General features: G+C 33.2%; 4 protein-coding genes across 7 annotated transcripts; 3 read left to right on the top strand and 1 right to left on the bottom strand.

Moving 5' to 3' along the window:
* The first annotated feature begins 201 nt into the window (after window positions 1-201).
* Window positions 202-2,576, top strand: LOC106438923 (UDP-arabinopyranose mutase 1). Its single transcript, XM_013880220.3, has 4 exons — window positions 202-651; window positions 1,456-1,706; window positions 1,791-1,959; window positions 2,041-2,576. The coding sequence occupies exons 1-4, from the start codon at window positions 310-312 to the stop codon at window positions 2,350-2,352; spliced, it is 1,074 nt and encodes a 357-aa protein (XP_013735674.2). The 5' UTR covers window positions 202-309; the 3' UTR covers window positions 2,353-2,576.
* Window positions 2,577-4,071: 1,495 nt separating this feature from the next.
* LOC111204146 (protein GOLVEN 9-like) lies at window positions 4,072-6,517 on the top strand. Of its 2 annotated transcripts, none has more exons than XM_022698352.2 (3): window positions 4,072-5,117; window positions 5,465-5,550; window positions 5,682-6,517. In XM_022698352.2, exons 1-3 carry the CDS (start codon window positions 5,012-5,014, stop codon window positions 5,829-5,831), a joined length of 342 nt encoding a protein of 113 aa, XP_022554073.1. In that variant the 5' UTR covers window positions 4,072-5,011; the 3' UTR covers window positions 5,832-6,517. The 2 variants fall into 2 exon arrangements, with proteins under 2 accessions (XP_022554073.1, XP_022554074.1); XM_022698353.2 differs by having other exon boundaries at window positions 4,074-5,117; window positions 5,685-6,517.
* A 5,438-nt stretch (window positions 6,518-11,955) lies between these two features.
* Window positions 11,956-14,962, bottom strand: LOC106438924 (rhamnogalacturonan I rhamnosyltransferase 1). The gene is made up of 8 exons (XM_013880221.3): window positions 14,166-14,962; window positions 14,020-14,087; window positions 13,844-13,932; window positions 13,582-13,747; window positions 13,218-13,507; window positions 12,928-13,132; window positions 12,697-12,854; window positions 11,956-12,619 (listed from the first exon to the last, which is right to left on the bottom strand). The coding sequence occupies exons 1-8, from the start codon at window positions 14,479-14,481 to the stop codon at window positions 12,355-12,357; spliced, it is 1,557 nt and encodes a 518-aa protein (XP_013735675.2). The 5' UTR covers window positions 14,482-14,962; the 3' UTR covers window positions 11,956-12,354.
* A 6,712-nt stretch (window positions 14,963-21,674) lies between these two features.
* On the top strand, window positions 21,675-25,509 carry LOC106438925 (NADPH-dependent diflavin oxidoreductase 1). Of its 3 annotated transcripts, none has more exons than XM_022714928.2 (12): window positions 21,675-21,997; window positions 22,242-22,319; window positions 22,419-22,523; window positions 22,711-22,802; window positions 22,988-23,172; window positions 23,400-23,482; window positions 23,702-23,776; window positions 23,887-23,997; window positions 24,077-24,211; window positions 24,304-24,423; window positions 24,490-24,715; window positions 24,806-25,509. In XM_022714928.2, the coding sequence occupies exons 1-12, from the start codon at window positions 21,857-21,859 to the stop codon at window positions 25,333-25,335; spliced, it is 1,881 nt and encodes a 626-aa protein (XP_022570649.1). In that variant the 5' UTR covers window positions 21,675-21,856; the 3' UTR covers window positions 25,336-25,509. The 3 variants fall into 3 exon arrangements, with proteins under 3 accessions (XP_022570649.1, XP_022570650.1, XP_022570652.1); XM_022714929.2 differs by having other exon boundaries at window positions 21,677-21,997; window positions 23,403-23,482; XM_022714931.2 differs by having other exon boundaries at window positions 21,757-21,997; window positions 22,291-22,319.
* Window positions 25,510-25,877: the final 368 nt, after the last annotated feature.

Genomic DNA, 25,877 nt, shown 5'->3' on the forward strand with positions numbered 1-25,877 from the left:
TATTTTCTACACAAGATGATAACCTTTTGTAGTTAATTAAATAATTAAATAGTGAGATATTTGTAAACCAATAAGACAAATTCCCATAGAAAACGGACATCAATAGACAAAATAGAAAAGACTTTTGACATTGAACGAGTCTTCATCAACCACGTGTCAACTCTCACACAAATACCTCGCACGTGCCGGATCTGTTATAAAAATCAAAGCGAAGGTCATCTCTTCGAGCCCATCTCAGTTTTTCAAACGTACCCGATCTCTCAAACCTCTCTCTCTCTCTCTCTCTCTTTCTCCAATTCTCAATCAATCATGGTTGAACCGGCGAATACCGTTGGAATCCCACTGAACCACGCCGCGCTGCTGAGGGATGAGCTCGACATCGTGATCCCGACGATCCGCAACCTCGATTTCCTCGAGATGTGGAGGCCTTTTCTCCAGCCTTACCATCTCATCATCGTCCAGGACGGAGATCCTTCCAAGACCATTGCTGTCCCCGAAGGGTTCGATTACGAGCTCTACAACAGGAACGACATTAACCGTATCCTCGGTCCCAAAGCTTCGTGCATCTCCTTCAAGGACTCTGCTTGTCGCTGCTTCGGTTACATGGTCTCTAAGAAGAAGTACATCTTCACAATTGATGACGATTGCTTCGTAAGTTTCCCATAATTCTCAAAGTTTGCTCCTTTTTTTTTTTTTCGCTCTGTTTTTGTCTGAATCTATTTAGATCTGCTTTTATGTTATGTTTTGTGTCTTTGCGAGATCTTGTTACAGTGTCGGTTGATTTGACAGATCTGAAACTGTTGACATAACACTGTTTTTACCTAGATCTATCTACTCATTGTTCTCGATCTGCTTTTTTCTTCAGAATTGCGAGATTGTTTAGTTTGTGAGCATTTAATTGTAATAGTTCATGATCTCTTGTGTTTAGGTAATTTTAGTGATGACATTGTTGTTTGGACCAATCTATCTATGTCATAACAGTTAGCTTCACAAGATTCCTGCATGTCATTGTCCGAAAAGTTCAATCTTTTAATTCCCCTGTTTTAAGGAATTGTGGGGCTTGTCCAAGGATTTGAATTTGATTGTAATGATCTTCTCATGTTTAGGTAGTTTTTAGTGATGATGACATTGTTGTTTGGACCAATCTATCTAATGTCATAACAGTTAGCTTCTCAAGATTCTTGCATGTTATTGTCTGTCACACGTTTTTTTTTATTTACAACGGCAAAGAAAAGTCCAAACTTTTAATTCCTCTGTTTAAGGATTTGTGAGGGGGGCTTGTCCAAGAATTTGAGTTTGCAGTTACGTCATGATTGTAGCATGGATGTTACTTTCATGATGTGTTGGTTTGATCACGTGTAACGTGTTGTTCATCATGTTTTTTATTTTATTTATGGCTTGAGTTAGATTTGAATAAAATTTATGTATTCTTTTGTTTGTTGTCATGTGTTGTAGGTTGCTAAGGATCCATCTGGAAAAGCTGTGAACGCACTTGAGCAACACATCAAGAACCTTCTCTGCCCATCGTCCCCACTTTTCTTCAACACCTTGTACGACCCATACCGTGAAGGTGCTGACTTCGTCCGTGGATACCCTTTCAGTCTCCGTGAGGGTGTTTCCACTGCTGTTTCCCATGGTCTCTGGCTCAACATCCCTGATTACGATGCTCCGACCCAACTCGTGAAGCCTAAGGAAAGGAACACAAGGTAGTTGTTTAACATCTTTTCTTTTCTACTTTTTTTAGATATTTTAATTAGCTAACAATATGCTTAAATGGGATTATTGTGAAGGTATGTGGATGCTGTCATGACCATCCCAAAGGGAACACTATTCCCAATGTGTGGAATGAACTTGGCCTTTGACCGTGAGCTCATTGGTCCGGCTATGTACTTCGGTCTCATGGGTGATGGTCAGCCTATTGGTCGCTACGACGATATGTGGGCTGGGTGGTGTGTCAAGGTACTTTAATTTCCCATTCTCCTTCATAGTTTTTGGACTATATTTGAATGCTTACCGGTTTCTTATGGGTCTGTTCTTTAGGTGATCTGTGATCATTTGGGATTGGGAGTGAAGACGGGTCTTCCCTACATCTACCACAGCAAGGCGAGCAACCCATTTGTGAACCTGAAGAAGGAGTACAAGGGAATTTTCTGGCAGGAGGACATCATTCCTTTCTTCCAGAGTGCAAAGCTCTCGAAAGAAGCTGTGACGGTTCAACAATGCTACATTGAGCTGTCCAAGATGGTGAAGGAGAAGCTTAGCGCCATTGATCCTTACTTTGACAAGCTTGCTGATGCTATGGTGACTTGGATTGAAGCTTGGGATGAGCTTAACCCGGCCACTAAAGCTTGAGCAATTAAAAAACCACCACTGCAGTTTTGGTTATTAGCTTAACCTATCATCTATCTTCCTTCCCTGTTTTGTTTTCTTTCATTTCCCGGCGATTATTCAGTTGGTTTTTAAGTCGCCTTGAGTTTATTTAAATAGTGATGGTGTAGTTCTATTTAAGATGGAGACAGTCTATACTCTTGAGCTTTTTGTGTTCTGTTTCAATAATAAAATCATCTTTGATGTCATATAGTCTTTGTTATCTTTGCTTCCTGGTTTGTTGACATGTTAGTTTGGTAGCCAAACAAAGCCTTAAATTATGTTTGATTGAGTATGAGCCCACTTGGTGTTTCACTGGCTTTAAAGGATCTTGGAGAAGAGATGATGAGCAAGGTAACCATTTCGTGTGACTCCAATGATTTTTGTTTTGGGCCTATGCGGCTTGAGTTGTTCAAAATGTGAAATTCTTCTAGTAGTTTTGGGCTTCTAGTTGTCCATGTGATTAGCGAAGATCTAGTCTTGGATTACTGGTCTGTTAGTCCATAAAAAGATTACTGGTTACTCCTCAATCATGCTACAATTTTAGACTAGTAACCAAGATTTTATGATTTTGTCCAATGACCACTAGAACATTTTTTTTACTTTATTACCATTTTATTCTATATTCCTTATGTTACTCATATGATATTACAAGTCTGAAATGGTTTAGGGAGGTTAATAACGCATTTATATAACTTTTTTTTACAAATTTAGAGGATTACATGTATGTAAGTTTTAAAGAAATTGGAAGGCTATAGGTCAATATGTCACTAATCTATGCTCATGATCGGCCCTGCTAAAATTAGAGGAAATTGTCGATCTAATGGGTAAGGATTACACTGGACAACAGACATAAAAACCCTCTCATCAACTTAATTGGTAAGATAAATTAAGAAAAAGTTAGATTATTATGTGTACACTATGTGTACCTTAAGACTGTGTCAATCTCATGTTTATCTAAGTTTTTTAAATTTTAATCAGGTTTGTTTATCTAAGTTCTTTAAATGTTTTTTTTTTGGATAAACCCTATCGGATGATCTGGTAGGCTCCGAGAAGAACGCAATAAGTGCTACAGAGTGGACTGGCTACCACGTTGCTTTACCCGAGTTTGAAATACCTTCCGACTAATGTCGGGGTGAACCGATCATCAATCTGTAAATTCATATTTGATACAAGAAGAAAAAAATTCAAGTGAGTTGACATGCATGCGAGTGTTTTATGTCATCTTGAATGATGATGACATAAACTAGTAACAGATACTAACACTGGTTAACAACTCTTTTTGAAAAGATAACATTAAGAGAAAAAGACAAAAATAACACTAAATCAAGTTTTTGTTCCCAAACTAGCACTCAAGGTCAAAAGTCACAAAAATAGCACTTAATGTTTTATCAAAAGTCACAAACTTATGGTTTAGAGTTAAAGGGTGGTGTTTAGGATTTAGGGTTTAGGGTTTAGAGTTTAGGGTTTAGAGTTTAGAGTTTAGGGTTTAGGGTTTAGAGTTTAGGGTTTAGGGTTTAGGGTTTAGAGTTGAGAAATGAGGTTTTGGGGATAAGATTTCAAATTTTGAAAAACAAAAAAATTAAAATTTTCAAAGGATAAACTTAGAAAGGTGCTATTTTGGTCATTTTAATTTTTGAGTGCTATTTTTGTGATATAAACTTAGAAATGTGCTATTTTGGAGATTTGCCCTAACCTTAATACCACCATGAATTTTCTTATTTTTAGGTGGCATCCACACCCGCAACAAGGCCACAAGGATTGAATTGGAGGACCCGCCCTCGTGTCTCAGAAAGAATATATCAAATTCGACGTAAAGATATTAACATTATAGTATACTTTTTGGTACAAGTTTAGTTAGATTTAGTACAAACTAAGCATTTTCAGTAAACCCACGGTTAAAAAGATTTTTGGAACTACAAAAGGAGATACTTTATTTAGAAACCCTAAGCACTAAACAAAGATTTATTATTAACTTAAACTCCAATGTCACTTTTGGGCACTTAAACTCATGAAAACTTCCCCATGCCATGCCTTCTTGATTTCTTCAAGATAAATCTTTGTCTTTTTAATTTATACTCCATGTCGGTACCGACTTTCTTGATTTACTATTTTAAGTTCTTTAGTTTCGATTCTCCCATTAGAAACTGGGATGCTCTCAATAAAATTACAATATTATCCATTCTTATACAAAATGATCTTTCTCATAACTAAAGAAGTTAAGTTGATCGTTTTGCCATAGAGAACTGTTTGATCGGTTTGTGATGTACTATGTATATATATAATATATCCTATCTGAATGAAATTATCATGATTTAAATGGTTTTATCAGATAGCTTGTTTGTAGGAGATGGCAAAACCAATTGTTGATTATTTTTTTATTTTTCTGCTTTCAAACTTTTTTTGTTTGACCAATTTCTGAATGTTGTCCTGCCTGGAATGATTTTATTTTATTTTATTTATTTCTTGCTGGCATAAACAATTACCGATGAGAAGTGGCTTTTTGTCTTGCCTATGGAATTGTCGGAAAACCCTAGCTTCCACTTTTTCTGATCAGAAAAATCATATAATTAAGTATGTATAGATAACCCTTATATATAAATGTGCTTCATTCACATCAACTAAAATCATAATCGCTTCGTTAATGACAAAGGCAAACGAGATGAAGAACACAAACACAAAGTTAATCACACTCGTTATAGGGTTTCTCGTCCTCGTGATGATAATGCATCTTCCTCATGCGCTTCAAGGTTTGTACAAAGACCAATGGATCTTAGTTTTCTCCTCTTATTTTTTGATTATTTCTGTTAATTATATCTTCCTTATGCGTACTATGTGTATGTATCGTCTTTCCATATATCTTTAGGTCCTTAGGTATATATATGTTTTCTCTTCCTCGTGATGGGGATGAGGTATGTACACGTATTATGTAAGTTGTGTGTCTGTTTCCCTTCCTTATGACGTTAACGATCTATATATAGGTGTGTGTGTGCATGTTGTTGTCTAAATATATAGTGATACATGTGTTTGTCTCACTATACTAAGCGTATGACCGTGTAAAAAATGTGAAGCTGATGTTGTCTTTGATAACTTACAGGTGGAAACATAGATGTAGGTGGATCCAAATACGAAAACTATGGTCTTATGCTAAGCGGCAGTGATCCTCTCTTGATGGGACGAAAGGTACAGCCACAAGTTAAAAATTTGAATAAAAGCCTTGATTTAATGTTAACTAATATATACCTTCTCTTATATATTAGCATTTTTTCTTATATATATAATCCTTTTTTGTTGTATACAAACATGTTTTGTAGCAGTTAAAAGGTCTAAAGCCTATGGAGTCTGGAACAAAGAAAAGATCAACAAAAGCCTCGAGAGATTCAACAAAAGAAATTGATAATCTAATGAGAAGCGACTATCCGTCACGTATGAAAGGAAGGAAGAGGACTCCAATACATAACTGATAGCATATGGTCATTAAATAGTTTAAGAAACGTAGAAGTTCACTATATTAGAAGAAATGTTAATCAGGGCTATATATAAAACATATGTTTAGACTTTTTCTTACTTTTTGTTTTTTAATCTTCAAACAATGTATTCTTACTTTAGACTCATATATTAGAAACTGTAACCTTCATTTTGTACATAATGAGTGACTTCTACGATCATCTCTTTACCAAGTGGATCAAGCTCTTGTTTGCTTATGATATAACGAAAATCAACGAAACCTCAGAGAATATTTTGTACGTCAAATCCTTTGGATTTCTCTTTTTTTTGTAACACTGAATCGATATCAATAACTATTTTTATTAAGGCAAGAAGACGGGTTTTAGACAATATGTATGTATCTATCTTAAGCTTGTTCTTGAATCACGACTTGTATCTATAGGCAGGCCAATATCAGTCTTCTAACGGCTATGTCGATTTCTGAATAGAAAGTGATTGATGAGACAAGAAGAAATACACGACAAAAGCCTCCATCGGGGACCAAATGATAAGCATATTCGAATTCTGTAACAAGGAGTTTTATTTTATATATATACGACACTTTTTTTTTATCATAAAAATCAAATTTCAGTTTTTATAACCAAAATTACATGTATAACAATACTTTTATTTATCAAAGGGAGATGAATATACATAAACAAACCAATAACACACAAACATATAAAAATAAATAAGATTTTTTTGTAGAAAAATTGCGTTGATCTTAATTAGAATACAAATATTAGTTTGAAGTTTTTCACTTTTTTATCTTTTCTTCTTCAAGTGTTCCTTTTCTCTCATAAATCTTAACATGCAATCTATGGTTTCTTTGTCTTTTTACATTCAGTATTCCAAAACAATTTTACAAATCTGATTAAACAGTAAAAACAACATGTAACAAATATACATTATTGTACGAAAGCAAATCAAGAGATAATATAAGTACCAATACATAACAACCAAAAATAATTAGTTATCAAAGTTATCAAACTCTTTAGTTTGAGAATATGTGATATTTACTACTTAGTGTATGCTATTATACCTTTAAAATATGTATGGCATAAATGACAAACTCACATACTACATTACTAAAACATCAAACGAATGTCCATTTAATTTTGTTTTAGAGTTTGATCACCTTTTCCAGTGCAGCAATTTTGCATTTTTTCAACACTTGAAGTTCCTATCAATTACTGCCGTACATAAACCAAAATTTCTCAATGAATATCAGAGTATTGACCGTAGAATTTAAGTATAATTGCTTTTACCTTTTATTAAAATCAGATCCTCATATTGTATCATGTATGAGTTGCTATCTTTTTTCCTCCCCTTTTGCTTTCTCATTTTTCCTATGCTGAAATCTCTTTGCACTGGTCTAATATGATCTACCATATCCACTCTTTCTCAAACCTTCTTTCTTAGCCCTAAACAGGTTCCGATGCAGCAATCTGGTGCTTCGTCTAAGCCAACAAAACTGTACAGAGCAGTAAGATAGCCAAACTGGAGAATTTGGGTTGCTAAGATCCGTTTAGACAGAAAATAAAACTCCACATTGGCTCATGACAATCTATACGGCCCCAGTTTTGAGTTTGTTTGTGGTTTGTCTCTCAAATTTAGAGATATAGGAACATGAGAAAAAAGATCGTGTACAAAAGATGATCATAGGTAGTTTGTTTCAAGAAACTGTCGATAAGTTTTTTTAATCATTATCTTGTTGTAAATTTTTTTAAAAAAATTTGTAAACACAAATGATGTGGCAGAATTTGATTGGCTAAGTGACTTGTGCTTTAGTATATAAAGAATATTTGGTGGCAATCTATTTATACAAACACATTTAAAGACTCGATGGTTGTAAATAAAATTATAGATGCTAACTCCATTATTCACCTATCTATGTCTTGCATCAGCCTGCCGAGCCTAATCTCCATCCACAAAGACGACATGATGGATCAGGATTCAGGCCATATGGTATTTTCTAGTGAATTGCCATTATATATTGTCATGTAACAGCTGAAATCAAATACGTAGGAAACTAATTATAAAATATCAGAATTCCTAGAAAACCTAAAATAAAATATTACAATATTTTGTAATACAAAAAAATAAGTAATAGATTAAACATGACTTCTAAATTGATTTAAAAACCACAATATTTAGAAAATGAAATTATTTGTTAAATTGTTAAAATTAATGTGAGTATAAGAGATAAAAGATACTTTTAAATAAGGATTTTCTTTTTATAAAAATAGATTAACTAAATTATGTTAAGCTTTCTAATACCCCTTTTTTTTGCTATTTCATTTAATATTTCAACTGATTATTTTATTCATTTTAATACACTAATTTTTAAGATTATGTTCACATTGATACTCAAACTACTCTCATTTTAAACAAAAATATTAAAAAGTTGCAAACACAAAATTTAAAAATAAATCTTAAAATTATCTAATTTATTCTTATGTTTTAGGAATAAAAGAAACTAAACTGTGGATAACCTCAAACTTTTTAATTTTTGTTTTATTTATAATATTAAATTTAGTTTGTTTTCTGAAACTTAAATCTAATTCATAGTTTTTACTTTTTAATGAATAGAACAAATACAGCAATAATAAAATAAAATAGCAAGATTTTCATACTATTATCAAAATCGAAAACTAATATTTATTAGGTCTTAAGATGATAATTCAAAATTATTAGATTCTTTATTTTAATTGTGATGTTTGTTTTTAGTTTAATTATGAAGAAATTTTGACTTAGTGGTCAAATGATGATATATTTATGTTCTATAAATCATATTTTCCTAAACAAAATTGAAAATCAACTCAATTGAATTGAACTGAATTCAAACCAAACCGAACACAAACCAACTAATTTTAGTTGACTTCACTAAAATATTCATAAAACCAAACAAGCCAAACCGAACTATATATTTCCTATTTGAGTGTGACAATCTAATTTTATTCTTACGGTTCAATGTAAATTAATTCAAATACAAAATGATTTAAAAAATGAAATAGAAATTTATTTATTTTCTAAAATAATTATAAATAATCAATACAATACTAAAAGGCAAATATAAGCCATGGAGAGGGTGTCCACGTTGGATAGAAAAATCAACCAATCAGAGAGCTCGAAGTTGTCACGTCATCTCATTTATTTTTTCGTAAAAAATGAAAAAATAATGCGAAAGAAAATATCGAACCCGAGTTGTTTGATTGTATTACTTTATTTAAAGAATATAAAATAAGACTACATAACATAAATATATTTTTTAAATTTTCTTCGTGGAAATCATTATGTTGTTTGATTGTTGTACTTGATTCAAATATTTCCATAGATATTTGTGATAGATGAATAACTATATTTTTATTATGAGTAAATAATATATATTTATTATATAATATAAGAAAAATAAAATTATTTACTTTTTTAACAAACTGACTCGGTTATAGACATATCATATTCGAATGAGACATTTTTACAGTTATCAATCTTCTTAACAGTCAAGAAACAAATCTGAATATCAAAACAATATCTCATTCGATCTCTTTGTGGAATAACTGCTATGAAGAAATTAAATTTAGGCATAAAAAAGGACTGGAAATGGATGTGCAGATGTGTTATCTAAGTCAGCTTTACAAAGTACTATTCATAGTTCATATATCATTTCATCCTAATTTTTTATATGTCATTTCCTAGACATCTTGAAATAATTGATACTAATTAATAATAAACTTTTGTCTGTTAAAAAAAATCAAATTTGTCTAATTATCTTAAATATTTTATTAATATTGTCTAAGAACCTCTCAGGTGATATCATAGTTTAATTTTTATTAGTTTTTTTTGTTAATTTTTAGAGTTTTTTGTATTTAAGATTTTTTCCGTATTAAGCTTCTATTTCTTTCACAGATATATATATATATATATATATATATATATATATGTCATAAAAATTACCATCAAATCAGTTTTACTTATTTTTTATTTTTTTTAATGAAAATACACTTTTTAAATAATTTAATTTAAAATAAAATTATATATTAATTTGTTGTATTCTAGCAATTTGATTGATTTAATTAATTTGCTTTAGTGGATAACTTAAAAAGTTTTCATATGAATCAGAGAAAGCAAGCTTATTTTGTTATATTATATTTATTTGTGTATATAGAATCTATATATAATGCTAGTGTAATAAAGAAAGAACATTATTTTTTTGTAATTTCAAAAAGATACTTTATTACAATTTGAAATTAATCAAAATTGAATAAAATGGTAATTAAATATTTGTAAATCTAATTGTTTTTTTTCTTGTTTAGTTGGATTCTCGTGAAAAAAAATCGATAGGTTAAACAAATGTTTCAAAATTTGTTGTGTTATTGTTTTGTCTATAAATTACAAAATTTATTGAATTGATATATTTAATTATTGCACCCTTAAATAATATTTTATTAAGACATTAGAGAACTATGTTTTGAGCTGTTTTGTCAAAATTGTACAAAAATCTATGCTTTTTCATATTTGTCACGAAAATTTATATGTTAAACTTACTTTTACAAAATTCTTAATTTTGTCACGAAAACAAAAATCTATGATTTTTCATATTTGTTAATGTTCTCACACTTTCAAAGAATATATTAGCTTAGTCACTTACTTATTTTTTTTTTACAAAACAAAGTATCGGAGTCTTGAATGTTGAATTCATATTATTGTAACTGTACATAAGAGTTTGTGATTACATACTTAGTGATTCTTGTATATGTGTCCAAGAAAGTTTCAATGTCTTAGTGGTAACTGTCTTATATTTATGTCATACTAACCCGGGTTCGATCCTTTCCTTCGCATTGTTTTTTCATTTTTTACGAAAAAATAAATGAGATGACGGGGCAACTTCGAGCTCTCTGATCGGTTGTTTTTCCTATCCTACGTGGACACCCTCTTCGTGGCTTATATTTGCTTTTTAGTATTGTATATTCTTAATTTTGTCACGAAAACAAAAATCTATGCCTTTTCATATTTGTCAATGTTCTCACACTTTCAAAGAATATATTAGCTTAGTCACTTACTTATTTTTTTTTACAAAACAAAGTATCGGAGTCTTGAATGTTGAATTCATATTATTGTAACTGTACATAAGAGTTTGTGATTACATACTTAGTGATTCTTGTATATGTGTCCAAGAAAGTTTCAATGTCTTAGTGGTAACTGTCCTATATTTATGTCATACTAACCCGGGTTCGATCCTTTCCTTCGCATTGTTTTTTCATTTTTACGAAAAAATAAATGAGATGTCGGGGCAACTTCGAGCTCTCTGGTTGGTTGTTTTTCTTATCCTACGTGGACACCCTCTCCATGGCTTATATTTGCCTTTTAGTATTGTAACAACATAATCAAACAACATAATGATTTCCACAAAGAAAATTTAAAAAATATATTTATGTTATGTAATCTTATTTTATATTCTTTAAATAAAGTAATACAATATTATACATTATTTTTTTAGAATTGAGAAATACATATATCATTTAGGCAAATTAAGCGATAATTAGACAAATTTAATTTTTTTTTGCCAGCCAAAAGTTTATTATTAATTAGCATCAGTTATTTCAAGATGTTTAAGAAAGGATGGACGAAAAAATAGGATGGACATAAATGATATATGAACTATGAATAGTACTTTGTAAAGCTGACTTAGATAACACATCTGCACATCCATTTCCAGTCTTTTTTTATGCATAAATTCAATTTCTTCAGAGCAGTTATTCCACAAAGAGATCGTATGAGATATTGTTTTGATATTCGGATTTGTTTCTTGATTGTTAAGAAGATTGATAACTGTAAAAATGTCTCCTTCAAATATGATATGTCTATAACCGAGTCCCCAACATGAGACAAGTTTGTTTAAAAAGTAAATAATTTCATTTTTTTTATATTATATAATAAATATATATTATTTACTGATAATAAAAATATAGTTATTCATCTATCACAAACATCTATACAAATATGTGAATCAAGTACAACAATCAAACAACACAATGATTTCCACAAAGAAAATTTAAAAAATATATTTATGTTATGTAGCCTTATTTTATATTCTTTAAATAATATAATACAATATTATACATTATTTTTTTTTGAATTGAGAAATACATATAATATCTTATCCGCGCTATAATATCTTATCTTCGCTATCTATTAATTATAATAATGTGTAACATAATTATACACTGCATTTTTAAAGTTTTATTCTCCAGCTACCGAAACTGCAAGACCATGGATGATATGATGACAATGCCAAAGGATAGATTTGCAAACTTTACAATGAAAGCTCCAAACCTATCTTCTCATCCAAAGAAGCTCTTCAGAAGTCCCTGTACACCAAAGAACCCTAACTGAGATTGATATACAGTCCCCGTAGATAACTCCATTATTCACTCATGACTCATCCATGTACTGCATCACCCTGCCAAATTTAATGTAGGACAATGGTGGTGGCTCTGATCATTTGGTTTCATCTAGTGAATTGCCATTTTCATTCTCATGTAACAGCTGAAGACATTCGTATGGATTAGCATAGAAGTAATCTTCTTCTTTTGGTTTATTAGGAATCACAAGCCGCTTCTTTGGACCTCCCATTCTTGTAGCGTGAAAGCTCTTCACCGTGGTGGAAAACACTTCCCAGCTCAACATTCCTTGGTAGTATTCATCTATTAGATTAACCAAGAACTTCCTGTTTAGCTCAATCGTTTTCTTGAACCCCAAGAACCTGTATGTAGAGTAAGTGCATTAGCCACTGATGAAAAGAAACATTACATTTTCTTTTTAGCAATGATAATGATTTACCTGCGATGACCTTCCACAACTTTAGCCATGTTCCCATAATAAGTAGGAACGAATATATCACTTTCTAACGAGATGAGGTAATCAAGAGCAGCCATTTGAGAAGAATGGTTCTGACAAAAACTCAAATCAGACGAATCAAGCAGAGTTTCTTTCCTCACCTGGTTTCATCATCAAAGATCATCATCAGTCACTGACACTATGAGTGAATCTTTCAGAGAATAAGCTACTAACCACATTGGGAAAGACATCTGTTAAAGCCTTTAACCTCCTTTTACCACCGTATATCTCTCCAGCAGCTATGTAAATCTGAACATTACGGTCAATGCCCAAGGCAGATAGTGTAAGAGCTGTTTCTTCAGGAGTCAATGGGCAAAGACCTTCTTTCCTCTTCAACTCTGAGTTTATTACTTTCTCCTTCCACCATGGATAAGCATATCTAACCAATGAAAAAAGAACGATAAACAAACATCAATATCATAAAGAACTTTTAATACTAAGATGAAATGTTGTTTTGTTTTAACCTCATTCTTGTGAGCTCTTCCTCTTCGTAGCGGTTGCAACCGTGAGAGCAACCAGAGAATGCCAACATATCCATTTCGTACCTGAGATGCAGAACCAGAAAGGGACCTTTCTCCCTCAGAATCTTGACTACTCTTCTACCCAATTCCTCAATCTTTGGAGTAAACCTGAGCCCGTTGAAGTTTACTCTGCATCTCAGCTTCTGAACCTCAACAGGAAGTTCGTTATTCACAAGTCGAGTATCGGTCTTGTTTAGATGTAAGATCTTATGCTTCTTCACCAGGGGAAGAATCTGTTTTCAAGAAAAGCTATGAGAAACCATTCAAGTATATTGGAGACTATGGAGTCACCGAGAAATTAAAGAACCTGGTCTTGGTAGTAGGACATGTTGGACCAGCTGATAGGAGGCATGGTGTGGTACACACCGAGCTCGACCCTTCTCTTAAGCCTTGGAGGAACCTCTTTGAGTATACGAACCTCATCTCTCAAAGAAGTTATGAAGTGATCCACGTCGAATATGTCTTTGAACTCACTGCTCACATAAGAACACCCTATCAACAACTTTCAAGAGAAGTAAAAAGAAGCTCTGACTGAGTGAGATGGATGGGGAATAATAATAATAACATACCTAGGATCGTTCCAAAAAGAGGTCTTGTCAAGCTCTGGGACAATAAGTGTGACATTCATGTATCTTGCAATAGTCACCATATCACATATCTGAAGATTAAAAAAAAAATCAGAATCCTAAAGTCATATGGTAAGGACTATTTGACAAGGCAATAAAGATTAGTTATGATGTTTTACCGCAGCTCGCATTTGGTTGAGTCCTCCATTGCAAGAAATCATAAGATAGCCATTGTTCTGATATATCCCTAAGTCAAAACAAAGAGCACAAAAATGAATTAAAAAAAATCTAAAACATTCCTGAGACTGTTGAAGTTTCAGCTTACTTTTAGGAGGGAGGGCTATTTTCATGGGAAGAGAAGCCATATCTTGTGCAGCAGCCATTGGGAAGTCATGTCCGTGATTGAAACAAGAAGGCCAGCCTTTCAACAGTCTTGGTCCCCACATCTCACCCAAAGCCACCAGATGAACGAAACAACTCCACAGCAAGAGTATGGTCATGGCACGAATCATCCAAAGGCTCATACGAGACCTTGAAACAAGGGAGTTCTTGAACTTGCTACCTCCTAGAAACTTAACCTTCATCTCCCAGAGCTTTCTGTGGTAAATAGACTTCTCTGATTTACACATTTCTAATTGCATATAACTTCCTCACTGGTGGAATTTCATCGAACAGATTCTAATTCAAAGACTAATCTGAACTTATTACACTCTCACTATGAGCTTACAAGCAAGAACCCAGATCTCAATTTTGGATGGAAGAGTTGGAAGCTAACTCTCCAAGTTACGAGGAAGCTCTGCAATGATGATCCTTGGAGCTCAAAAGTAAGTAAGAAGCGATCAAAAGGTGGAGACTTTTGAGTTGGGTGGAGAGAGAATGCGACGAGATTGTTTCTTCGAGCAGATCCGGTCGGTGATCACCAAAGAACAGGGAAACTGAATCGAAGCTCGTCAGAGAGATTCGGAAGAAAGAAGAATAAGAAGAAGATTAGGACAAGAATGTGCGAAAAGATTAACACTTTCTCTATAACAAATGAACTGTCTTTTTTTTTGTCGGTTGTCTTTTTTTTTTTTTTGGTTTGTGACCGTTTTGTTAACTTGTTCTGTGATAGACAGTTGCATCCATTGTTATATAGCTTCATCACAAAGATATATATACTATAAATTAAAAGGAATAAAATAAAATGAAAAATCTTCAAATGATCTCTCTCTTTTTTTTGCTAATAAATTGCTTAGTTTCAATTAATTTAAGTAGATTATATATAAAACGATGACATACTACAATTTCTTTTTGAGAAAGGGATGATAAAATACTACATTGACTTGATATTTCTCTTATAAGTTCTTTAGAAAAAAAACATATTGTATATTGTAAAATCGGTACGAGTAAATCCGGTTACGCGGCGTGGATCTTACTTAAGACTATTCAAGTGACGTAGGTAAGCGTAGATCCTCATAAGACAAGTAGTATTGTCGGTTGTCGAATTGTCTATGTAATCTTTCTCATAATTGTAATATAATAATAAATCAGTGTTAAAAAAAATTAAGTCACCAAAAACTTCGTGTTATGCTAACATGGAAAAAGTTAATCGATGTTTATGTGGTAAATTTTTTTGTAAAAATGGTTTTTTCTCTAATTGTAATTTTTTTTGACAACTGTGGTACGATCTCAAAGGCTTTATAAGCCCAATGATTATTCACTACGAGACACGTAGAATCTATGTTTTCTTATCGCTTAAGGCGCTCCGGATGGTCAACGGGAATCGAACCTATGACGGTATTCACAGCTGTGAACCCTCTACCACTATACCAAGAGCGCTTGGTTTGTAAATGTAATTTTGCATGAATACATGGTAAGTCAAATGAATAGATTTTAATAACCAGTCTAGTAATATCAACCATGCTACGATCTTAATTCAACTTTACGTGAGTACACTAATACGTAAGTGTATGCAGTAATAAAAAAGTATTTCTTAATTTTAAAAGTAAATAGCGTTTGGGATCACGCTACGCTACGCTATGGTTATCAAAAAAAAAGAGAGTAAATAGCCAATAACGATTGTGACAAAAAAAAAAAAAAAAAAAAAATAGCCAATAACGATGTTACGTACCAACCTTTCTGGTTCTTACAAGTTACATATGGTTGAAACGAGTCAACCTTTGAAGTTTGTTTGGCCAAATCATTAATCAATTATATTTTAATCACCAAATTCATTATTTGTATTTATTTAGTATTTATTAGGGTCCAGTAACAAACTTTCTAAACCACATCATCAGGTCTCTGTCTCCACCCAACTCCTTCATTAACTAAAATCAATGTAGTAGTTCCAAAACTCAACTAATATTTGGTACACGCAAAACAGAAAAAAAAACTAATAGATTCGATAATGAAAGTTTTTTCTGTTCATTAATTTATCTTGATTACTTATTACTAATGAGTGACGACCACCACATTAGTAAACATACAAGTTTTTTTTTTTATAAATAAGATAACCATAAGAAACCAAATTACATTATGTAAAAACAATATATATACATATAACATAGTGATACTTTGTACTAAAGGTTATTCAATTAAAAACATATTATCCCTTATGACTTGTAGAAAGCAGTAGAAAATGAACATACGTTTTAGAAACTTTTATGAATAGAGATATTGGAGAGGAGATAGATGGTGCAAAATTGATGCTGAAGGTACGGTTCCAGTGTGGTATCGGAACTGCTGGCTACAATTTCCAGGTTCCGTCAGAACGATAATGAATAATCATGAAAGTAATTTCACCTTATTTCAGATGCTAAGTCTTGCTGGAATATATTATAACCGGTTTGCCTCACTGGACTCAGGGTTATAACCTTATGTTTTAGATGCTGGGTCTCTGCAAAATGTGAATATGATCACATTCATGCATATATGTGGATACCAAATAGTTTTACTTCACGTGACTATACTTTACAGTATATGTGTTTAGCAGACTTCCTATTGTGGAAAAACAAGAAATAGAAACATCAAGTAAATTTAAAACATATATAGTTTATATGAGAATTGAGAAAATTCGCCAATAATAGATAAAGGACAAAGGCCCGTGACCAGGAGAGTTGCTTGCTTTGTTTTCATTTTACTATTTTCTAAGTTACAATTATATAAAGAGAAAAAGACAAAATAGCATTAAATCAAGTTTTTGTTCCCAAACTAGCACTCAAAGTCAAAAGTCACAAAATAACACTTAATGTTTTATCAAAAGTCACAAACTTAGGATTTAGAGTCAAAGGGTGGGGTTTATGATTTAGGGTTTAGGGTTTAGGGTTTAGAGTTTAGGGTTTAGAGTTTAGAGTTTAGGGTTTAGGATTTAGAGTTTACGGTTTAGGGTTTAGGGTTTAGGGTTTAGGGTTTAGGGTTTAGGGTTTAGAGTTTAGGGTTTAGGGTTTAGGGTTTAGAGTTGAAGGTTTAGGGTTTAAAGTTTAAGGTTTAGGGTTTAGAGTTGAGAAATGAGGATTTGGGGATAAGATTTCAAATTTTGAAAAATAAAAAAATTAAAAATTTCAAAGGATAAACTTAGAAAGGTGCTATTTTGGTCATTTTAGTTTTGGAGTGCTATTTTTATGATATAAACTTATAAAGGTGATATTTTGGAAATTTGCCCATATATAAACGTCACATGCACACACATATATACAGACATTTCCCCTATATAATATCTCAATATACTTTTTTTTAGTGAAAAGATATAACATCAAAAGAATATGCCGAATATAAATATTAATTTATTTTTTTCTGAAATGCATAAAGTACAAATTAATTTTAATTTTTATGTTGTCGACTGACAATGATTTTGTCTTCGTGAGTGATAACAAATTTAAGATGGATTAGTTTGTGGTTAGAGGTATAGCAAAGGCTTTTAATATGAAAGGCACTCGCCAATGAAACTGATATTTGAGGTCTCGTCATATATAGTATTGCGATGCATGAAATGTTCTAATTACTTGAATGAATTTAAGTGTTGATTCCAAAAATTATGATCACCGCACCGAAAATTAAGAAACTAAATAAATGCAAGCCATTTTCTGTGGTGTTTGTGATTGACCAACTATTTTGTGTGTAACAGTTTGTGTTTGACCATTTAAAATTTTGGGAAAAGGAAGAAAATACTATCATAAATTTTATTATTGGGGATGTTAAAACTATTAAATAAAGGAAAAGCAATTCTCAAATAAATAGGTAGAAAAAGGACATTACCAATTAATATCCCCACGAGCATAAAGAAAGTTGCGTCGGTGCCTCTAGGTCTTAATCATGACGTGCCATTCTCTGTAAAGTTACTTCTTATGGGTATGAGGATTTTTTTTTGCTTTGGGCGTCAGTTGATGACGGGCCGGGCCTTATAAGGTACTTTGCCTTTTTTCTTTTTGTCAAAAGGCATCAAATACCCAATAATTTTTAAAAAAGTTTTAATTTTTTTTTACTAAATTGTAAATGTCATTACTTCTAAAAAAATGAAGGTTCAGTTACAAGATGAATTGAAACTAAAATCTACTATAACAGCTATTCAGATTTTAAGAAGCCACAAAAAGTTAAATAAAAAACCACTAAGAACCTAGGTGATTTAATTCAAGCTTTTAGCAATAAAAAGCCTGAAACTAATATACATTTGAGAACAAGAGACAACAATTTAAGGATACCTAACCAAAACCTTATTGCTTAAGCCTGAACAAACCTGCTGAGACAAAAAGAATAACTGGAGGGTAGGATCAGTCGAGCACTCACCGAAGTGGCTCCAAGCAGGCATCGACGGAGGCGGCTGGCTCACTTCCCGGAGCTCCACTGTAGGAGGACGTCAACAGAACCAGACCCTAGCTATCTCAACAGAAGATGAAGTGTAGACCTGTGGCTATGCTGCTGAAGAAAACTCAAGTTACGGTCAAGCGCAAGCGGAACAACATGCTCCCCATCCAGTCACTCGACACAAATGATACATCAGAAACAACATAAACACTCAATTAGACTGTCGGAGCCTTGGCGTAAGGGAAGTGAAGCACGAAAGGGGTTGAAAAACTCCTTGAAAACATGCGACCTTGAATGACGAGAAAGAGCTCAGCCTAGAAACAGTTGAAGCCGCCACAGCGGATTGTCCTCAAGACTCTAGTGAAACGGCGCCGGTAGCTAAAAGGATAGCCCAATCGATCATCGGAGGAGCGCCATGGATGTTGTCTCTTGGACTAGGTGACAGAGGTCCTCAGTGGTGCGTCTCCAACCACCTTACACTCAGAGACGAAGAAGCTCTACAATTACCTTGGGCCTAACCGATAGAGGAGACCGACTGGAGCGAGACGACGATGCAGGAGCGTGACGGTAGCGACCCTTTAGACGCTCAATCGGGTCTCGGATCTCAGATCTGACCCAGATCCGAGCGCAGACGACAACTATAGGGAGATCCAAGGCGTCCAAGGGTTCTCCTTATCTTCTCGCCTAGCCAGTGTTCCCGAGAAACAAAGACGCCTTTGATTTCTAACAGATCCGGTGGAAGAGCTCCATCAGAACTAGAAGCACCGTACAAGGAGGAGAGAAAGAAAGGAGAGCAGCTTGGACAGAATGTCGAGCCCACCACCCGCGGTGACTGGAGATAGGGAATCGCCGACCACCGCGAGAGAGATCAGAATTTGCGGCGGCACTAGGGTTTAGGGGATGCAACTGGAGAAAAATTTTTCCCACCTCTCTCTTGTTTTTTTAATGTATTTCAGCTGAAAAGTTTTAAAATTGCTTAGATTGCAACATGTTTTAGAAAAAAAAAGTCATATGTCACAAGAAGATTCCACCACCCTGTCCTTTGTCCCAGTGCATCGACCAATCACTAGGTCAGTAACTTCATTGCCTCTTCTTGACTCTTCTTTTGCTTTGGAGATTTTAATTCTTGACTTACCTGGATGATCGGATATTTGGAACCTCAAAGAACTTCAATGTTTCCTACCTCTTGGGAGATCAATTTACAGATGGTTGTTAGTAGGCTAGTTGTCAGACAACCCCGAACAGTTAAAGTATAGAAGTGCATCTTGTGTGTGTGTCTCTCGATCAATTTTAAAGAGGAGTTCAAAATATTCTTCGCTGCTTTCACCAGCTGCAAGCCTATCAGCAAATTGACCAGCCTGTAGCGCCTAGGTGAGCTCTGGGCAGAGAGTAAACTAATCAGCCTGCACATCTCTGACCTAATAGATTGAGAACATGCACTCCGACCGCTGGGTTACTTTTGGGTAACACCTCTAACTGAATGAGAGGCTTTGTATTTTTTCATTATTTACTTTCAAAAATCAGGAAAATATTCATAAAAAACTCGCATTAGATATTTTATTCTGATCTATGCTATTAAAATAGAAGTTATGCGTGATATTTTTATTTGGACCATTCTTAGAAAATTTACTAAATTTAACATAACTTAATTATAATATTTTTTAATATTTTTAATTTTATTTAAAATACTAATAAATATCTTAAAAAATGTGTAACAAAATCTTTCAAATATCTTTTAGAATCTTTTTAAAATATATTTTCGAAATTAGTTAATTAAAATTTAATTATCACAAAGTATAAAAAACTAAATTTTAGTTTAGTTTTGATTGTAAAAAAATCAATAATTATATAAAATACTTTTAATAATATTTTAGTGATAATAAAAAAACTAAATTGATTTAATTTTCAAAATTAAATTTAAGAAGTATTTTAAAAGATGTTTTTTTCAAAAAATATTTATTTCTATTTCTAACTTAAAAATAAAATCTTCTTTTCTATTTAGTACATAAATTATGACCTATTTCATATGTGATAGACCACTTAGAAATCATACCTTTAAAAATGTTTACCATGTAATACATAATTTAGACCTCCTTTTATAGATGAAACATTTAATCTTTATTCATATCGTATATATAATATTTTACTCTACTGTTATTAATGTTTGTGTATTCCCCAACATTAAAAAAAAATTTGATTTATTATTTAAACAACTATACTAAATTGGTTTAATTAATAATTATATACCAAACTCTCTATTACGTAGGTTCAAATTAATTTAATTTTCACTCAAATTTAGAAATAAAACAAAAAATTATATAAATCAGTATTGTTACATAATAATGTTTTCAAAATAAATTTTGTTACAAAAATACAAAAATTATAAATTTTATAGTAGTAAATATTATACGCCACACAAATATTATTATAAATTAGATAATATATAATGCCAAATTATATTAATTTATTGATATATTTTATTGCATAATCTAAAATATTTTAGTATTAAAAAAATGTGCACGACCAAGATCTAGTTATTAGGCCTGGAACTTTTATCCGAGATCCGGATTCGATCCGGATCCGATCCGAAAATCCGGATATCCGGAGAGGCCGAATCCGGATCCGGATAGTAAAATGTTGGATCCGTCAAAGCCGAATTCGGATATCTTGATTTTTTAGTCCGGATATCCGGATCCGTAAATTTTATTAATAACTATTTCAAAAATAGTAATATCTATATATAAAAACTAATTTTATTTAATATATTTTCATTTTTATAATAGTATATATAAATTTTATGTAAATTTTATAATATTATACATAGAAATAATTAAAAACATTATATATATTTTTATTTTTAAATTATTGTTAATATTTTATATATATTAATATTATTTTTTATTTATTTTAAGGATCCAAATCCGGATCCGGATATTATAATTTTTAAAAGGATATCCGACAACTGGATATCCGCGAACCCCGGATCCGGATAAGGATAATAAAATTATGGATCCGCTGAAACCAAAAAAAAAAAAAAAACTTTACAAAATTAACATTACATCTAAACCCTGAAGCTAGTTTCTTTCACGTCTTCTCTTCTCATCGTCTCATCATCTCAGCTCCCTCCCCCCTCGCCTACTATCTGTTCATCTCAGAGGTCAATTTCCTCTCCCTCTATCTCTCTTCGGGCCGTACAATCGTGTTCCGGTGATTGAAGAATATTCGCTTGCGGCGGCGATGGGAGAAAAGCAGAGGAAGCTGCTCGTGCTGTATGCTTCTCAGACCGGAAACGCTCTCGATGCGGCAGAGCGTATTGGCCGCGAAGCTGAACGCCGAGGCTGCCCTGCCTCTATCGTCTCCACCGACGAATTCGACCCTGTATGTGAGAGACGTTGTTGTGAATTGAATATAGCTTCTTACTCTGTTCTGAAGATTGTTTGCTTAATATGAACTGGAAACCGTTACAGTTCCTCTGTTTGATCACTTGGAACCGATGATTGTTGTAATCAGCTCTTGGATTTGAGTGGTTCTGTTGATTGAATTTCGAGTTAACGTATAAAAGTGTGTTCCTTTATAACTTAAAATTCTTATTGAAAGTTGCCATTTTTTTTTTTGGCTGTAGAGTTCTTTACCTCATGAGGAGTCTGTTGTTTTTGTTGTATCCACTACAGGGCAAGGAGACTCTCCTGATTCTTTTAAGGTTCGTTGTCAATTTTATACTACCAATAATGCAGTTTCTAGTTTAATGCGAACCTTATTGATTGTTCCTTCCTTGTCTTTATTTTTGAAATCACTGAAGGAGTTTTGGAGGTTTCTTCTTCAAAGAAACTTGGGAAACTCTTGGTTGCAACGAGTTCGCTTTGCAGTGTTTGGGCTTGGTGATTCAGGTTACCAGAAGTATAATGTAAGTGCATCTGCCACTATATAAATCAGTTTCACAAACGGTTCTGTTTTGATGTATTCATCAATATAAGAAAAAAGTAGGCTTTACCGAGGAAGAAGCACAATAGCAAACTTAACGTTCTCTGTTTTCACTTTCCCCACAACCAGAAATCTTGAGATTTGACATTATTTTCCTCTGATGGCTTTAGTTTGTAGCAAAGAAGCTAGACAAAAGGTTACTAGATCTTGGGGCCACAACCATCGTTGAGAAAGGTCTGGGAGATGATCAACACCCATCAGGGTATGGAACTGTATATTATCGAGGAAAATAATTATATCTTCTCTTTTATTATTCTTGATAGCAAATGAACCATTTGATCACTGGAAGATATAGTATCCACTTTCTTAGTATTGCTTGTCTAGTACTATAAAGTCAAGTGGTTGAATACTAATTTTTCACTTTTTGTGTTCTCTTTAAATTTTCAGGTATGAAGCAACTCTTGATCCTTGGATGCTGTCTTTATGGAGTACATTATATCAGATCAATCCAAAATACTTTCCTAAAGGTCCAGATGTGATGATTCCTCAAGATGAATTAACTGATCAGCCCAAATATAGGATCTTATATCATAAGCAGGAGACACTGGAGCCTGAATTGATGGCAGAGTCAGGTACACCAAGTTTTTATTCCTATCATGTTTTTAAGGAGGGGATTCATGGTGTGGATACTTTGCTCCATCATGTTAGCTTAGGACTATGTTATGCTACTTAACAGTGAACTTTCTGTCTAGTTAATAATGGTAATTGCTAGAAAAATGTCAATGTAGAGAAATGACTTTTAATGTTCTGGTTCAGTTGGCTCGTGAACTCTTGCATAATATGCCTCTTATTGTTTTAGCAGACATCATAGAAAGAGCCCGTGGAATGTCACCCGGAAAATTATCCAAGGACAAAACTAAACCAGACTGCTTTCTCAAGATGGTACTATGCACATCCATTATATTTTTTTTTTGATTTTATGTTATATATGCTATGCAACCTTGCTGGTTATGCTATTTTTTTATGCTGTGTTACCTTGAATACGGATTTGATGGTCCTTCTTGGTCAAAATATGTTTTCTTAAAATATCTTATTTCTGGTAAGCCTGGATGATATGAGTTTTATTCCCTTGGCTTGCATTTAAATATTTCAATCATGCAGATTAAAAATGAAGTCTTGACGAAAGCTGGAAGTACAAAGGATGTCCGCCACTTCGAGTTCCAATTTGTTTCTTCTGTAAGTAACTTTGCTATCACTTACTAACTAGTTTCAATCAATTTCTCCTCTTTTATGAAGTGGTTGTTCAATTAATTTCTCCTCTTTGTTTTTTTTTTAATTCATTTAAGAGTATCAAATATGAAGTGGGCGATGTTGTTGAGCTTCTTCCAAGCCAAGATTCTTCAGCAATAGATGCGTTTATAAAACGCTGTCATTTGGACCCGGAATCATTCATCACAGTAAGTAGCTCCACTCTGTTGACATGATGATCCCAGATTGTCTAACTGAAGTAAATTTTGATAACTAATTTACTTTCAGGTTTGTCCGAGAGAGACAGTGAATAATGGTTCATGTGGAGAAGTAATTACACACCATGTCCCTATCAAGCTTAAGACTTTTGTTGAATTAACAATGGACGTTACATCTGCTTCACCTCGACGATACTTCTTCGAGGTAAGAGTCCTAATGATCTTGAATATCAGATTTTTATAATGTAATTTTAAGTATTTGATGGAAGTCGTTACAATGTATCTTCTCGGTGTCAGGTTATGAGCTTCTATGCAACAGCTGAACTTGAGAAGGAAAGACTGCAATACTTTGCCTCAGCCGAGGGACGTGATGACCTCTACAATTACAATCAGAAGGAAAGAAAAAGCGTCCTTGAGGTAACCAATTGGGGACACCATGATTCGTCTTGAACCAAATAGATCTTATTGCTACTGCCTATGTAGGTGCTAGAGGATTTCTCTTCCGTGCAAATGCCTTTTGAGTGGCTAGTACAGTTAGTACCATCGCTAAAACCACGAGCTTTTTCGATATCTTCATCTCCTTTGGCCCACCCTGGTCAAGTACATTTGACAGTAAGCGTGGTATCATGGATCACCCCTTCATACCCTTATAAGAGAACTCGAAAAGGTCTATGCTCCTCTTGGCTCGCAAGCCTCACACCTGAGCAAGGTTAGCACTGTGTTTCTATGTATTATTTTAACTGACTCAGGTCTTTGTTTCTACGTATTTATCTTACATTTTGTGTTCCGTTGTGTTTAGAGATAAACATACCGATTTGGTTTCACAAAGGCTCTCTTCCTGCTCCACCACAGTCGCTTCCACTCATCTTAGTGGGACCTGGAACCGGATGTGCCCCTTTCCGCGGGTTCATAGCTGAGAGAGCCGTGCAAGCTCAGACCAGCCCGATCGCACCAGTCATGTTCTTCTTTGGTTGCAGGAACAAAGACACTGACTTTTTATACAAAGACTTCTGGGAGTCTCATGCAAGAGAAGGAGGCATGCTCTCTGAAGTAAAAGGCGGAGGGTTTTACACAGCATTCTCTAGAGACCAACCGAAGAAGGTTTACGTGCAACACAGGATACTAGAGATGAGGAAGAAAGTTTGGGATTTGCTATGTGATGGAGCCGCCGTTTACGTGGCGGGCTCGTCCACGAAAATGCCTTGTGATGTGATGTCGGCCTTGGAGGAGATTGTGATGGAGGAGACCGGAGGATCAAAGGAAATGGCTTCACGGTGGCTCAAGGCTTTGGAGAAAGCTGGGAGATACAATGTTGAAGCTTGGTCTTAAACCCAACTTCCTCCATATCATGTAATGTTTGATTACTAGCTATACGAATCATTGGATTATTTATTTATTTAAATTGATTTTATAATATTCACATTGAACGGTTCAAATGAAGATGATTTGTTTGATTGTATACATTTGAACTTTATTTATAATTTAATTTTAATTTTTTTTATATAACGAGGTTCTTACCTTTTTCATTTTAACTAGAGTTTGTTGAATAAATCATTCACCTCACTGAATAATACAAGATTTCAGTGTTTATATAAAAATCATCAATTAAATAACATCAGATTTTAAACAGAACTGAAAATCAACGTACAATGTCAATTACTCAATTTTTTTATTTATTAATTTATTGTATAATAACACTTTAGTTATTTTTCAAATGTTTTCGATCGGCAAATTTAATAGAATATATTTATTCTTCAATTAATCATTGAGTGGCAAAATTAAAAATGAAATAATCAATTGTTATAAAATGGACAGAAACTATTATTTTTCTAAATTTGTTTATTTTTTTAAAAAAAATTGTGCAGTCAAAG

Source organism: Brassica napus, chromosome C3 (assembly GCF_020379485.1).
Source record: "Brassica napus cultivar Da-Ae chromosome C3, Da-Ae, whole genome shotgun sequence".
Lineage (NCBI taxonomy): Eukaryota > Viridiplantae > Streptophyta > Magnoliopsida > Brassicales > Brassicaceae > Brassica > Brassica napus.

Excerpts from the sequence above, each read along its gene's own strand:
- LOC111204146 (XM_022698352.2), top strand. The coding sequence starts at position 5,012 with ATGACAAAGGCAAACGAGATGAAGAACACAAACACAAAGTTAATCACA. Across the intron at positions 5,118-5,464 it reads TCTTCCTCATGCGCTTCAAG|GTGGAAACATAGATGTAGGT; the intron begins GTTTGTACAAAG and ends GATAACTTACAG. Across the intron at positions 5,551-5,681 it reads CTCTCTTGATGGGACGAAAG|CAGTTAAAAGGTCTAAAGCC; the intron begins GTACAGCCACAA and ends CATGTTTTGTAG.
- LOC106438923 (XM_013880220.3), top strand. The coding sequence starts at position 310 with ATGGTTGAACCGGCGAATACCGTTGGAATCCCACTGAACCACGCCGCG. Across the intron at positions 652-1,455 it reads CAATTGATGACGATTGCTTC|GTTGCTAAGGATCCATCTGG; the intron begins GTAAGTTTCCCA and ends CATGTGTTGTAG. Across the intron at positions 1,960-2,040 it reads GGGCTGGGTGGTGTGTCAAG|GTGATCTGTGATCATTTGGG; the intron begins GTACTTTAATTT and ends TCTGTTCTTTAG.
- LOC106438925 (XM_022714928.2), top strand. The coding sequence starts at position 21,857 with ATGGGAGAAAAGCAGAGGAAGCTGCTCGTGCTGTATGCTTCTCAGACC. Across the intron at positions 23,777-23,886 it reads AGTTCCAATTTGTTTCTTCT|AGTATCAAATATGAAGTGGG; the intron begins GTAAGTAACTTT and ends AATTCATTTAAG. Across the intron at positions 23,998-24,076 it reads ACCCGGAATCATTCATCACA|GTTTGTCCGAGAGAGACAGT; the intron begins GTAAGTAGCTCC and ends ATTTACTTTCAG.
- LOC106438924 (XM_013880221.3), bottom strand. The coding sequence starts at position 14,481 with ATGCAATTAGAAATGTGTAAATCAGAGAAGTCTATTTACCACAGAAAG. Across the intron at positions 13,508-13,581 it reads TGTCCTACTACCAAGACCAG|ATTCTTCCCCTGGTGAAGAA; the intron begins GTTCTTTAATTT and ends TCTTGAAAACAG. Across the intron at positions 12,620-12,696 it reads GTTGTGGAAGGTCATCGCAG|GTTCTTGGGGTTCAAGAAAA; the intron begins GTAAATCATTAT and ends CTCTACATACAG.